The 15,096-nt window shown below is 43.4% G+C and overlaps 1 protein-coding gene across 1 annotated transcript in view; it reads right to left on the bottom strand.

The window, feature by feature from the left end:
* Window positions 1-1,511: 1,511 nt before the first annotated feature.
* FAM8A1 (family with sequence similarity 8 member A1) overlaps window positions 1,512-15,096 on the bottom strand; it is a 55,446-nt gene continuing 41,861 nt past the window's right edge. The window contains exons 4-5 of the mRNA XM_063451690.1: window positions 12,361-12,500; window positions 1,512-1,922 (exon numbers count right to left, since the gene is read on the bottom strand). Coding sequence (XP_063307760.1) covers window positions 1,781-1,922; window positions 12,361-12,500 — 282 coding nt within the window. The 3' untranslated portion in view covers window positions 1,512-1,780. The remainder of the gene's footprint in view (window positions 1,923-12,360; window positions 12,501-15,096) is intronic.

The following is a 15,096-nucleotide window of genomic DNA, read 5'->3' on the forward strand; positions in this document are numbered from 1 at the left end:
TTGCAGTAAACACTGTCTTTTCAGAGAAAAGGCAGAGCTTACATTACATCCTAGGTATGCCTACACTGGCATCTCCTCAGACGGCCACTAGAGGTGATTCCTGGCAGTACTGCACAGTGTGCAGCACTGACCTTCAGTGTCTGCATGGAGACACTGAACTTTCCTCATAGAGATGCATTAACTAAATGCATCACTGTGAGGAAATGTTGATTGGCCAGTGCGATGTTTGGCTCCGCGCTGTCCCACCTCCTCCTGAATTCTCACTTTAGTGAATAACTTTGATGGTGAAGAGTACAACACTGGAGTTTAGGGAGGATTTTGCAAGACCCTCTATAGACCAACTTTTGTGACCTGCCAGAGTATGTACTATTCCCAAAGCCATTGCTAGCAATGGCCGAGAAGTGACAAAACCTCAAAGCAGAAACTCTCCATTTTGTCATGTCAATGATCCATTTTGCACCATTTCCAAGCAACAAAGTATTTGAGAACACCACTCTTCTGCTTATTGTAGCCAATGCAGTTAGGATGACTACAAAGATATGCTATTGACTCTTTCAGGAGTACACCAAATAGCCCAGACGACAATGTTATTCACATACATCTATTAGTATTGCTTTCCAAACAAACTGAGAACAAGGATTGATTGATGGATGAACAATGCAGTAGAGACACAACATCATCACAGTTGGTAAAATTATCTGAAAATATTACACTGATTTATTAATGCATTCCAAATATCACATTAAACACTATATATTGCAGCAGTCATTACTCTTTTACAAATTTCAACGTACCCTGCTTTGGACAGCATGTCGACAATGATTAAAGGGATTGCTAGAAAAATAAAACTTCAGTCCCACGCATTTTAGCATTTCTTACGTTCCACGTTTATAAAAATTTGTTAATAAAGGGATTCACAACATGAACCCCTGGAAGCAATGCAGCTTCATTTTTTTCTGGTTGCTTAAATTTTTGTAGAATTCTGGATTTCTTTATTCTCTGGCTGTTGTAAACATGAAATTAGGTTGGCCAATGAACAGGGTCTGGATTCTAAAATCAATTGTATCAATCCATGGTTTTATGTCTTTCACGCATTACTTTTTTTATAACAATAATAATACAAAAGAACATGGAAGTGCTGTTAAAATATACAACTTTAAACATCTCCTCTCAAAGTGGCAAAACTATTCAGAAATCAACGCCACTGAATAATTATACACAAAGTGCTCCTCAATTAAATTTTATTGTTACGAATGCAAAGCTGTGCATTTTATAAATATGTGATTCAGCTAGACCTGATGTGTGTGTGTGTGCTTCTAAGCATTCTTTATTGTACAATCATTAGACGTTTGTCTCAATATACAAGTCTCACAGTTATTAATATGAATATCAGCTTATTAATATTGAATAAAATTCTCTTTACATAATAGACATTTAGACAGAAGCACTAGGTGCTGAAAAGATATATATATATATATATATATATATACACATATATATATTTTCTTTTGCAAAATTTTGTATCTACAGAACTATAACTTACACAATTCACAAATGTTTCATAAAATACTGAATCTGAAATGATCATAGAAAAAAAGTACCCATGCACTTCGAAATTATTCAATTGTTACAGTATCTCCATGTAATGTAGAGTACTGTGTTTAAACTTGATCGATAACACTCTTGCTTGTTAGCACTGATAAAGATAAGCCCTTGAGAAAGATATTTTGCTATGAAGAATGCACCCCAAAATGTTCCGATAGTCAGTAAATTGATTGGATCATCTCATATTCCGTCTTACAACTATTGTGCCTGCAACAATGTCATAAGCCGTTCGGTTATGTTGGAAGAACAATAACGTGATAAAAGCAGGGAAGAAGAAAGCTATGGAGAAGTTCTTGATCACAGCCCGTATCGTTGATCTGGACAAAGAAGATTACATTTTAACAGAGTTAACATATTTATGAAGTCAAATTCATCATAATCATCATTAATTTTACTTCAAATATATTCTGCAGAGTTTCTGATCTAAACTAAAACCTAATTAACAGTGAATCACATCCTTGTTGGTCTATTAAACATTTTCCAAAAGGGGGAAAAATAAGAATGGCTATATGCTCTAGGTTAGAATCAAGGGAAGGATAATAGTTTGTCATTTCTTCAGGATCCTGTAAGCAAGGCACAAATTCAGACCAACAAATACACAAGCGCTACTGAATTAGCAATTGAACTAGTTTATTAAAACAGAGAGACTGCATCTCTAGCTCAATAGCACCAACACAATAAACTATAATAATTATGATGCTTAGAGCATTCATTTAAAGGACCACTTCAAGCACCATAACTACTACAGCCTGATATGGCGTTATGGTGCCAAGGGTACCTTGTGTCATCCACAGTAACATGTCAAACCATTTTATGATAGTTAGACAACTTATCTGATCACGTTGGGACACTGTGCCGCTCAGCTGCAAAGCCTTCTCCAGCAGGAGATTCCAGATATCACTGCTTAGAGCAAAGCAGAAGTGCAGTCATTGACCGACATTGACAGCTGAGCACTCTCAGACAATGAGCATGCTCCTGAATTGAATGCTTTTCTTAATCCATAGAGCCATCCAGCTTCTCTTGCTGGACAAGACCAAATGCAGCAGAGCACTCCACTGGCAGTACCCAGTTAAATTGTCAAACAGTGCAAAAACAGTTTGAGGTCCCATCTGGAGATGGCATCAAAGTACTCCTGGCATGATACTTGGAGTGTTCATTTAAATACAGAACAAAATACACCAAATCCAATGCCACGGGACTTTTCATTAACGGCAATGTAATTAATATTTTGATGATAATCTCAAATTTTAGACCAACATAGACAAATCGATAAATAACATTTCTCCAACACAACTATATTATCAGTTTAGCTATTTTGGTCTAAAAGTTGCATTCATTTTGAATTCCTTACACTTTACAATTTAATGAATAACCCTGACAGATACCATTGGTTAAATCTCTGAAACACTTTATGAGTAGTGTAAGAAGTTTAATAACATGATAAAAAAAATAATAATACAGATGCATCTTTCCCATTCTGTTAAGCATGCATTAGGTACTAGAAGGCATTCACCTTACATCTCCAGCAAGCGTCACAGTAGGTGGGAGAGATTTTTGCAAGTCTCGTCAGCACCATGTACCACCGGTACACAATTTTTCTTAATATTTCATTATGGGCTGCGTTCAATGTATTACCTTTATGGGCTAGGAACGCCCTGAGCCACTGGGCATCTGTTATTTCGTGAACCATCTCTTCCTCCCATGCTTTGAGGTAGGGGAGTCCAGACAGAGAAATTGGTGTGTGTAAGAGTTTGTATGTGCCACAGCAGAGTTGTTTAAATCGTGAGAGTGTTTGCGGGCCCAAAGTCGAAATTAAAGTCAGGGATAAAACACAGCCAAGGATATCGGTGAGGAAAGGCACACCTCTATTAGGGTGGTTGTGGAAGGTAGGCTATGTAACAGATGGTCGGGATGTTTTTGGAAGCCAGAACATCTCGGCTGCATTAAGTGCAGCCCAATGCAGTTCTGGGCCCGCTAAGGCTGTGGCGACATTGCTTAGGATTGCTGCCAGGTAATAACGCTTAATATTCGGTAGTCCCATGCCACCTTCATTAAGGGGTGCTTGTAACAATGGTGCTTTTACCCTAGGCTGCCTTCCACTCCAGATAAACCTGTTAATTGCTTTTTGTGCTGTGGTGAAGAAAGATCCGGGGATCTTTAGGGGTAGGGTTCTAAAGATGTATTGCAGTTTAGGAGGATAGACATCTTTATGGTGGCCATTCTTTTTTTCAATTTATGTTTTTATTGGTGTTTTATGTATGACATCGATAAACATATTATATAGTGTGAATATAGTAGTATAAAATGAAAATGCAACAATATATATATAAAATGCAGTAGTACAGTCGACAACATTTGAACAAGCATTGAATAAAATGACTAAGATGACTAAGATGCGACCTGCATTAATGTGCCTAATGCCAATACCCACTGGCACCTTGCTCTTTGCTCTGCAGTTTAGTCTCGTATGTCTCTAAACGGTTTGTCTATCTGCAGCGTTTTATTTGTAGAGTTCCGTACGCTGTTCCTGGGTATTGGGGTCAGTCTCTTAATAACGGCGCCTTGTGGCCTGTCTGGTTTGCGGTTGGGTCGCGTGGAGTTCTCCGTCTCTGCTGTTGGTTCTGTGGGTAGTGGGGTACCTGGATGTTGCGGTTTCCCCACATCAATGAGCTTCAAAAAGCCGTCTGGGTCTCCCTTTGAAGTAAGTGTGTTGCTTTCTCCGTTAATATCTGTGATTAGGGATCCGTCCAAACCCCAGCGGTACTTGATAGCGGCTTCTCTCAGTTTTCGGGCTATGGGTGCCAACTTTCTTTTTTCCGTTAAAGCCGAGAATGGTGTATCTGGGAATATCGCCACTCTGTGTCCTGCATGTTGCACCGTTCCCAGCTCCCTGGATCGGGTCAGTATGGCGGCTTTTGCGGAGATGTCACGTGTGACTATTATGATGTCTCTGGGTGCCTCTTTGGGTGCCGCCGCTGATTTGCGCACCCTAAATATTGCGGTGATCAGAGTGCCTGTCGGAGCAGGGTTAATGCCCATGGTTGCTATGAGGTCTTGGGTGTAGGTCAGGAGCTGCGCATCATTTACTGTCTCAGGTACACCTCTAAGGCGCAGGTTTTTTATCCTGTGCCTTGCCTCCAAGGTGGTCACTGTGCGTTTTAGGTCTTGTACCTGGGTTGTAAGATCCTTTTAAGCCTGTTCCATAGCGCAGATTTTGTTGTTACTGGATGCCTCTCTGTGTTCCAGGCCTTGGACCGCACGGCACACATCTACCACTTCCGTTTGGACCCTTTGGAGGTCCTCTCTCCATATTTGATGCATTTCTACCAGCAGCCTCCTGATATCCCCCTTTGTGGCTGGGGTCCCGTCGTCCCCGGAGCCTGCGTCGTGGATCGCCCTTCCGATCGGGGTGAGGGGATTTCCTCCTCCTCAGCTGAGGATTCTGAGGTACAGCAGGCCGCAGGCGCCATCTTGGTTCTCTGGGGGGGAGTAAATGCTTGCCGTATATCAGGTTGTCTTGGTGTAGGCATGCCCTGAGACTTCTTGTGCTTCTTCCCCATATTCTCTCTGTGGGGGGGATATCTTTTCCAGCTGGATTTGTATTTAATTTCTCTCGTTTTTTGCCGTTTTGTCTATATTCCGAGCGGAGCCCTGCATGAAGACGTCCGCTCGGTTTAGTCGCTGGATACACCCCCTATGGCGGCCATTCTGCCTGTCCAGGATATGAATTTGCCTTGCCACGACATCATATGGTCTGAGATCGATTTTAGAGTGGATAAGTAGTTTGAATGGTATAAGCGGGTCAGATCTTTTGGAAAAACTATACCTAAATAGGTAAGTGAGTTATGCCTCCAGTCATATGGGTAGTTAGCCTTAAGGAGTGTCTCCTGTTGGTGCAGCAGGTGCATTTTCATGGCCTAGGTCTTAGAAACATTTAGCTTGTAGTAGGAGCATTTGCTATAAGCAGTCAGGAGGTTGTGGAATAGCGGCAATGAAGTGTTGGTTTGTGTGACGGTGACTAGGACATCGTCCGCAAACATGTTAAGTTTAAACTGCTTCGCTACTTGTATTCCCTTGATATCTGGGTTGCTCTTAATTAGTTCTGCCAGGGGCTCTAAGGCCAGATGTAGAGCAGGGGGAACAAGGGGCAGCCTTTTCTGGTACTGTTTGTTATAGGGAAAGGGTCAGATAGGAATCCACGATCAAAGACTCTGCCTCTGGGGGTACTGTACAGGGCCTGGGATGCTACTAAAAACTTGGGGGGAGAGGGGGGTTAGTGCTTTATGTGTTCCACCTTGATGGACGCTGACGAAGCCGCCCTGGTCGGAGTGGATTACGTGGAGGAGAATAGCTTGAAGCCTGTTCGCGAACAGCTTGGCAGAGATTTTGGCATCCACATTGAGCAGGGATATGGGATGGAAATTGGGGCATTTAGTTGGAGGTTTACCAGGCTTAGGGAGGGTTGTAATATTGGCTGCCAGGAGTTCTCCTGGTAGGCTTTCTGAGTTTAAGGCTGATTGGAAGAAGGCAGTCATGTGTGGGGTCAGAATGCGGGAGAAGCGTTTGTAATAAAGTTTGTATAGCCGTCTGGTCCAGGGGATGTGTGTTGGGGGAGATGTTTGATGATGTGTTCGATTTTATCCTGCCTGACAGGGGCATTGAGAAAGTCAAATTGTGTTTGGGACAGTGAGGGTAAAGACACTATCTAGAAAGTGAGGCCGGTACGTGATGGTTAAGGTATGGAAGTGTCCGATTTAAGGTTGTATAGTCTGACGTAAAATTCCACAAACTTGTTACAGATGTCTTGGGGCGGGAGTATTTTCTGACCTGAATCGGTTAGAATGTAGGGGATCTTGGTAGAGGATTGCCTGTCTTTAAGAGTGTGGAAAAAGCTCTGCCTGCTTTATTATTTAGTTAATTTAGTTAAAGGAACACTATAGTCACCTAAATTACTTTAGCTAAATAAAGCAGTTTTAGTGTATAGATCATTCCCCTGCAATTTCACTGCTCAATTCACTGTCATTTAGGAGTTAAATCACTTTGTTTCTGTTTATGCAGCCCTATCCACACCTCCCCTGGCTATGATTGACAGAGCCTGCATGAAAAAAAAACTGGTTTCACTTTCAAACAGATGTAATTTACCTTAAATAATTGTATCTCAATCTCTAAATTGAACTTTAATCACATACAGGAGGCTCTTACAGGGTCTAGCAAGCTATTAACATAGCAGGTGATAAGAAAATCTTAATTAAACAGAACTTGCAATAACGAAAGCCTAAATAGGGCTCTCTTTACAGGAAGTGTTTATGGAAGGCTGTGCAAGTCACATGCAGGGAGGTGTGACTACGGTTCATAAACAAAGGGATTTAACTCCTAAATGGCAGAGGATTGAGCAGTGAGGCTGCAGGGGCATGTTCTATACACCAAAACTGCTTCATTAAGCTAAAGTTGTTCAGGTGATTATAGTGTCCCTTTAATTGTTTGTAGAGCAGGGGGAACGAGGGGCAGCATTTACTGTCTCTAAATTGGAAGTAATGGGAGTATTGTCTATCTGAGGGGTGGTAGGTCCTCCACCCGTCTTAGAGGTTGTGGCTACACAATAGTTTTGTAAGAGCTTGACAGGCCACCTTCACTCTCCTGGGTGCCCTAATTGAGCACTGAGGTGTCAAGAGATGGGTCTAGTTTGTGGTTGAAGTCACCACAGGGCAGCAGGGTCCCTTTTTTTATAGGAGCGGTCTTGTTGAGGACGTGCTGTATAAAACTGGGTTGTCCTGAGTTGGGGACATAGATATTGACTAGCGTATATAGTCTATCATTAAGTAGACAGACCAGTATGAGGTACCTACCTTGCGGGTCGGTAAACTTAAGAAGCAGTTCAAAAGCCACCGATTTATGGATGAATATCGATACTTCCCTCGCTTTAGAGAGGTAAGCAGCATGGTGTTGGGCCGGGTATTAGGCCATGCGAAATGAGGGTAGTTTCGCTTTGACAAAGTGAGTTTCCTGAAAAAACACTTTCTGCCTGTGCTTGTTTTGCTTCCTTAAGGAACATGCGCCGCTTGTGAGGTGTATTGAGACCTCGGACGTTATGTGAGTATATTCTCATAAAGTAGGAGGCAGGTGAGTGCTGATTTTCTAGTGGATGTGTCTATATAGGAGGAACCAGATCTATGTGGGACAAGAATTCTTTGGGGTTTTGGGTTGGGTCGATGAGGGATACCCGTGTCGACCGCCCTGGCTTGCAACAGGGCACTCCGCAGAGGCACAGAGTTATACAGAAAATGAGCTGTAAAGGGCCTCAGGAGTCTAAGCGGGGTTGATACCTTTCTCCACAGGGTGGAGGGACAGTGAACTGTGAGGTCTCTCAGCTGTAGTAGGGATGGGAAAAGCCGCTTGGGACATTGGTACAGTGGTGCAGTCGGGTAGGCGGCACAGCGGGGAACCTGGTTAGTGCATCTGAATTGGGCAGGTACGGGTACCATATGTAAGGTAGTCGGGGGGTATAACTAACAAAAAGAAAGTATATACAGCAATACCCATGTCAGTGGGTATAATGCGGAAATGGATTCCATGGGGGGCATGGTGGATCCAAGGGTAGATAGGGTAGGCCGGAACAATGTGTCAAATAACATGAACATTACATCTACGGCTTAACTGTACAATAAAAACACAGCCTGTCGACCACATTTAAAGCTGTTAATGGTAACAGTAGTATGATGCCAATAACGTGTATACACACCATATGAATTTCCTAGGCTTAGAACAGTATGCTTATGATCTTGTGTGTGGTGTGGTTGTCCCCTAGCTGTATTTATTTATTTTTGTGAGCTTTTTTTGTGCGTTGCAGGGGCTACAGTAGGGCAGGTGAACAGGGCCTATCTTTGTGGACATAGGCCACATAGGTCACGTGTGCTCGTTGGGCTGCAGAGGGTTGGCAGTGTGTGCTAGGAAAGGCATTCATATACATAAAGGCATAGATATAGGCTAACTATGTTTACGAAATATAACGCAAGTCTCTGGTACTGCTCACAGTTAAGCTTGAGTTTTGCGTTTCTCCGGTGCCTTCTGCCAGTCCGGTCTCAGCTTTCCAGGGTGGAACATTGTCGATCAATAGGCTACATCGAAACAGAGTCGATCGATAGGCTCCATTGTTGGAGGATCCGGAGGCCATCCGCAGGGAACTTTGCGGTGGTGTAAGTCCCATTCCTGTTGATCAGGAGCTTCGTAGGGAAGCCCCAGCGGTACATGATGTTGTTCTCATGGAGGACCTCTGTCACTGGCTGGTAGGTCTTCCTGGCCTGGCAGCAGACAGATGCGAGAAGATCTTGAAGGAGGAATATTCCACTGGCAGATCTTATTTGGTGCGGCTGGTTTTTAAGATGAGCTCTTTTGCGTGGAAGTAGTGAGCTATTAGGATGACATCTCTCGGCACTGTGTCAGGCAAATGATGCGGGCGAGGGAGCCTGTGTATCTATCCAGTAGTAGTAGGTCTTTCGGCAAATCTGGAACTAGGTTGTGGAACAGGCCCACAGAATATTCATGCAGATCTTGTGGTTTAATGGCTTCTGTAACGCAGCGTAAGTTAAGGTTGTTCCAGCAGGATCTATCTTCCCTGGCTGCGAGTCGTGCATCATATGCCTCCATCTTTGTTTCCATTTGTTGCATGGAGTCTGCCATTGAGTTATGGGCTTCTGCGTATTCGCAAATTTTTCCCTCTATATGTCAGGTTTTAGTGCCCAAGTCCTGAATATCTCTATGCAGGGTGTCCATGCCTGTTTGCCAAGTGGTGATGAGTTTGGCAGATAGGACATCTAGGGAGGATTGAAACATGCCGCATGCCAGGGGGTCCATTTCTGTGGCGGGTTCAGGATCCTGTGTTGGGCTCGCGGCCAAAGGCCCGTCTGCGTCATCATGAATTTCCAACAGAGTGGCGTTTTTTGCCGCTTTTTGGCTGAAGAAATTTGTTTTGTCTGCTCGGTCTTGCTGGCGTTTGGACTTGCTCTGAGACATCATGAAGCAGTGAGTCTTGCAATCAGGTTTAGCCGTCGGAAAGCTAATTTTCCAGGTGCCGTGTTGCAGAGCTCTCACAGATGCATCCGATCAGCATGGCTTCCGGTCATGCCCCCCACAGAGTATGATTTTAAAAGTTAGAAGTGTATTTATTGGGGGGCGGAGCTTGACCATCAACCTGAAAGGACGCCATTCCTGTATGCTCCTCTACGAACACAAACAAATCAGAGAAATATCACACTGCCACAAGCCCATCCACCCTCAAAAAGTGGACAGCAAGATCCCTTAACCCACCCCGAGGAGATTGATGCCATTCTTTGCGGCTTCCCACCAGCCCAAGCGGAGGCAAAAACACAGGGCCTACCCCACGCTGACATACACGGGCCTGGAGGCAATCCTGAGCAACACCGCGGCAAGAAAAGCGTGGGGCAGTGCTTCCCCAACGGCAACAGACCAGCCTGACTGTATGCCGGCCATGGGACGCCGCTCGCAACGACCGCAACACCCGGTAGACAACCGGGACATTGGGGCCATGCTTCAACGGCCCACGCAGGCCAAATCCGGCCCTGCGGAATCCCAGCGACCCGCAACCCAAACTCACCACCAGCAACAATCGGAGCCAGAAACCTCCACGGACACCCAACCAGAGTGCCTAACGAGGCTGGACCACCTGGCCGACATGACCCCAACTACCAGGCATGATTTAAAAATATTGCTGACAGACTTCCACAAAATCTTAGCGGCAGAACTCGCCCCCATCAAGAAAGACGTCAAAGCAATCACGGAAAAAGTGCAGGTGTCTGAAAAAAATATTATGAGCCTGCAGGAACACCAGTCGGAGCTTCAAGAATCATTACAGCAAATATGGGCACAACAAAGAGCCATGACTGCAATTGACAGCTTTGGAGGAACGGCAAAGGCGCACCAACATAAAAATACAGGGTATCCCGGCAGCCATCTCACCAGAGGAAATACCACACTACTCCAGACGCCTGCTGGCCACAATTCTCTCTCCAGCCACAGCAAAGAAATTAGCCACAGCAAAGAAATTAGCCACAGCAGAAATATACCATCTACCCACATCAGCAAGGGCACCACCAAACACGGCTCGAGACGTTATACTCAAATGCCCAACACTTCAGGATAAAATCCAATTCATGTCGGCCCTTAAAGGTAAAACACCGCTGGTGTTCGAGGGTGCTACCCTGAACTTCTACCAAGACTTCACAAAAGCCACGCTCACCTGGCGTAAAACTTTCCATCCGCTCACCATCGACCTGAGATCAGCGGGCATTGCTTATAGGTGGGGGACTAACGGCTCCCTGGTTGTTCACCGGAACGGAACCCAGCATACAATCTCCTCAATGGAGGACGCAACCATGCTACTGGAGGCCCTGGGAATAACGACTCTGGCACCAGCAAATTCACCCCAGAGACCAATCGTGGACAATTTGGAACCAGAACGCGTTGCCCCTTTTGTCCCAAGGGCCAAGAGTTCCCACAACCAGGCCGCGGACCGAGGGCAGCCTCTGGGGACCAGCCCGACGCAAGGCACTTGACCCCGCCGGCGGACACGAACCCTGAACACAGGCACAGTCTCAGCAAGACTCGGGACTACTAAAATGTTCTTGCTCACAAAGTTTATTGTTTTGGCTTACATGTTACCTCTCTCTTAAACCTATTCTTCCCTCCCGTTTGAACGGATAAATGTTTCATACCACATGTCACTACATGTATAGCAGAGCCCACCTCGAACAGTCGGGGCACGACACAAATCACACACATACGGCACAGACAGTCCACTTAAAAATACGCATGGCAACGGACACACTCTCTTACCTCCCCCCCCCCCCCCCCCGCTACTCCCATGGTCAGGAGTAAACACACTTAAGGGAAAGGGTACATTCATCACCACCACACTCCTCAACATAAGGCAGCCGGGCACTCTACGACTAATAACTCTCTCACCGCATCCTCAACACCCTTGCTCCTTAGGATACACCTTTAATGGAGCACAGTATACGCAACCCGGGCAGAAATGCCCGACACGCTAGAAATCCTACTGAAAGCCTCCACTGACCCTTACATACATAATAATCAAGAAGTCTTCTACACCAAGCCTGATACACCCACCACGAACCACCACGACAGACATACATTCAGCCTGTCTACAGCCAGATTTAAAACTAGCAAAAATAGTGCTTTCTTACGAATGCCTAGCTACTGTATAATTATGCATGTATTTCAGCTTACCAGTGACTAATAGCATTGCAGATGATTTCTTGTTACATTGTGCACATAAAAATAAAGAATAAAAAAAAAAAAAGAAATGTATTTATTTCTTACTTTGGAGTGTTTCTTTAAAGGGACACTCCATTGCAAAAAATTTTTTTTTTTTACTGTTTAGCAGATATACTCCAAATGAAAACAAGCATTCATTTAACAATGCATTTTTCCTTGTGCTATATCTAAAGACAGCTTGCAAAATCTGCAGATATCTAGTCTGTAGCCTTTGCCCGCATCCCCCTTCTTCCCTAGCCCAAACTCTCTGTGGCTGTCCAATCAATGCAGAAGTAAATTATGATATCACAAAGTTTAAGGTGAAGAAAAATAATGATAAAAAGTAAGAACTTTGTTCATTCTGCAACAGTCTATAAGCTCTTACTTTCAAGTCTTTTGCACACACTACAACCTGGAATCCCTGGTTCTACTATGGATCTGCATTTTAATGAGATGTGTACTTACGAAGTCATATTAACATTTGTGGATGGAATAACTAAGACTCTGTTTGGAGCAATCAACACAGAACTGTCACACGTGACCACTCGGAGACCAAGAAGGAACTTTCCTGGGGTTGCTCCACCAGCACCCCAAATGCAAATAATCTTAAAAAAAAGAAAAGAAAAAGTAAATGACACAGCACTATTTACACTAAGCACACACAGAAGGTTATACATTAACATGACCTAACAAGATAAACTGAACGCTCTTTAACTTTATTGGTGTCTTGTGTAACAGTCTTATTTAACCCCTTAAGGACACATGACATGTGTGACATGTCATGATTCCCTTTTATTACAAAAGTTTGGTCCATAAGGGGTAAAGGAGAAATTGTCACTTCTCTGGAAGTAGCAGTTCTTTATTTTCTCACCTCTACAAAAGCTACTGAATTGTTTACTGGGACGAATAAGCAGCAGACGAATAAGCAGCAGACTCCACAGCATTTACATGGTTCAGTTGGATACAGCCACATTATGATGCTCTGAGCACAGTTTAGCATTATTTATCATCTACCCAGAAATGCCACTCAGTCTTTTTATAGTGTCACACTCCAGTATAAACCTGTAAGAATGGTACTGTGGGGGTTTATTCAAATATGCATAGTATGCCCTGATTGTGCCCAGACATCCAGGTATACAATCTAAATTAAAAAAAAACAAAAAAAAAAAACATTACATAGGTAATATTTAGACAGCTATAGGGTTGTGCAAAACTGACCGTTATCACAGTTCCTCTTTCCTTTTTCCTTACATTGTCTTTCCAAACTGCCCCAAGTACCAGTCCTTTATAAAACCCACAATGACAATGTAGATAAAACCCTAGCAATTTCCTCATCCTATAGCAGTCTACTACCGTACAACCTTTCACACCATCTAATCTAATTACTCTAACCCTATGTCACTATTTCCTGGGAAAGAACCAAAGCAAATATTGTTTAAACTGGATATGCAAACCTGACATTCTGTCTTCCACTCTGGATTAATCTGCTTGTCTAGCTTCAAGGGCAGTTATGCACCACTTGCTAAGTACTGAAGACACACTCGTTTGAAGGGAAACTATAGTGCTCTTATGCACCACATAAACTGTATTGTTTGTTACCCATTGTACGATATTTAAATTATGTTTGAAACTTATAAACCAGTAGTAATGGTTAAAAGCTGCCTAGCTGTAGTGAGTGGAAATACAAGTAGACAGGATAACGATTTTTTTTTTTTTAGTAAGCAAGCTTGTTCTTTGGAGTTTGCTAGGCCATTTTACTCCAACCCATGTATGAGTTGAGAGATCAAGGATTGGCTGGGAACACCACCAGATTCAGCCAAGCATTAGAGAAACACTATAGGGTCAGGGACAGAAACATGTATTCCTGACCCTTTAGTGTTAAAAACACCAGCTAGCCCCCTATATATAGTAAACTCTTACTTTTATTCCAGTCTGCTGCTCCCGCCTCTGCCCCTGATCTGCCTGCTTTGTAAACATCATTAGAAGTGTTGAGCAAAGCCAATCACAATGTTTTCCTATTGGATTGGCTAAACTTGTCAAGGAGGCAGATCAGGGGCAGAGCCAGCACAAGTCAAACACAGGCCTGGCCAATCGGCATCTCCTCATCTCTATGAGGAAAATTCAGTGTCTCCATGAGACAATGTTAACTGCAAAAAGCCTGAAAGGAATGATTATACTCACCAGAATACAACAAGCTATAGTTGTTCTGGTAACTACAGTGTCCCTTTAAAGGAAATATTTCAGCAAGGTACATTTGCAATGCAAGATGTAAAATCCACCCTGGCCTGTTCTTTTCCAAATTTTCCTGCTCGGTCAATTGGTGCCCAAAAGAATTACTATAACTCATTCACAATTATAAAGGTATTTTCCAAAGAAGGAAAAACAATGGACTTTCCTTTTAGTGTCATGTATATATGGAAGGATACAGAAATATATGACCTTTGTAAATGTAAGTAAGAGTATACTGAATGATAAGGATAACATATGTGTCAATTGCAAAAACAAACAAGATATAAGTACACTTTAGTGTTCAATGCAGGGCATTTACTATCATTAAGGTTTGCACAAGATGGAAGGGGGGGGGAGTGGGAGTCTGCTGCAACACAGAGAAAAACTACTATGGATGTAAAACTTCTGGAGAACTATAAGGTACAGGTGTGAGCCGCATATCAAATATTTATGCATTAAACGCAATTGCATGGTTCCCCTTTTAAATATCTTTACACTGTTTCTTGAGAGTAGAAGACGAGAGGGTAGAGCAAATGAGCCTAAAACTGTGAATACCATGAAAGAAAAAACAACAACAAAAACACATACAAACAGCACAGAGGCACTAGAACTAGGAGGGGGTGGGGGAAGTAGTATTTGCATAATGCTCTACTTATTTTTGCTACTGGCTGAAAATGGCACAATCCAATCCTCCAAAATATGGAGGTTGTATTTGATAGAAACGATATTGCATTGCAGCTCTTTGGTCCATGGCTTGACAGCAGAATATTAAAACCACAGACCATTTGAAATGGCTAGGGGACAACAGGAGTATGGCGGTGATGTCCTGTCTTTATTAAAGGACCACTATAGGCACCCAGACCACTTCAGCTTAATGAAGTGGTCTGGGTGCCAGGTCCACCTAGGATTAACCCTTTCTGCTGTAAACTTAGCAGTTTCAGAGAAACCGAGGGAGCCCGGCGCTGGAGATAC

This window comes from Pelobates fuscus, chromosome 4, assembly GCF_036172605.1.
Source record: "Pelobates fuscus isolate aPelFus1 chromosome 4, aPelFus1.pri, whole genome shotgun sequence".
In the NCBI taxonomy this organism is placed as follows: Eukaryota; Metazoa; Chordata; class Amphibia; order Anura; family Pelobatidae; genus Pelobates; species Pelobates fuscus.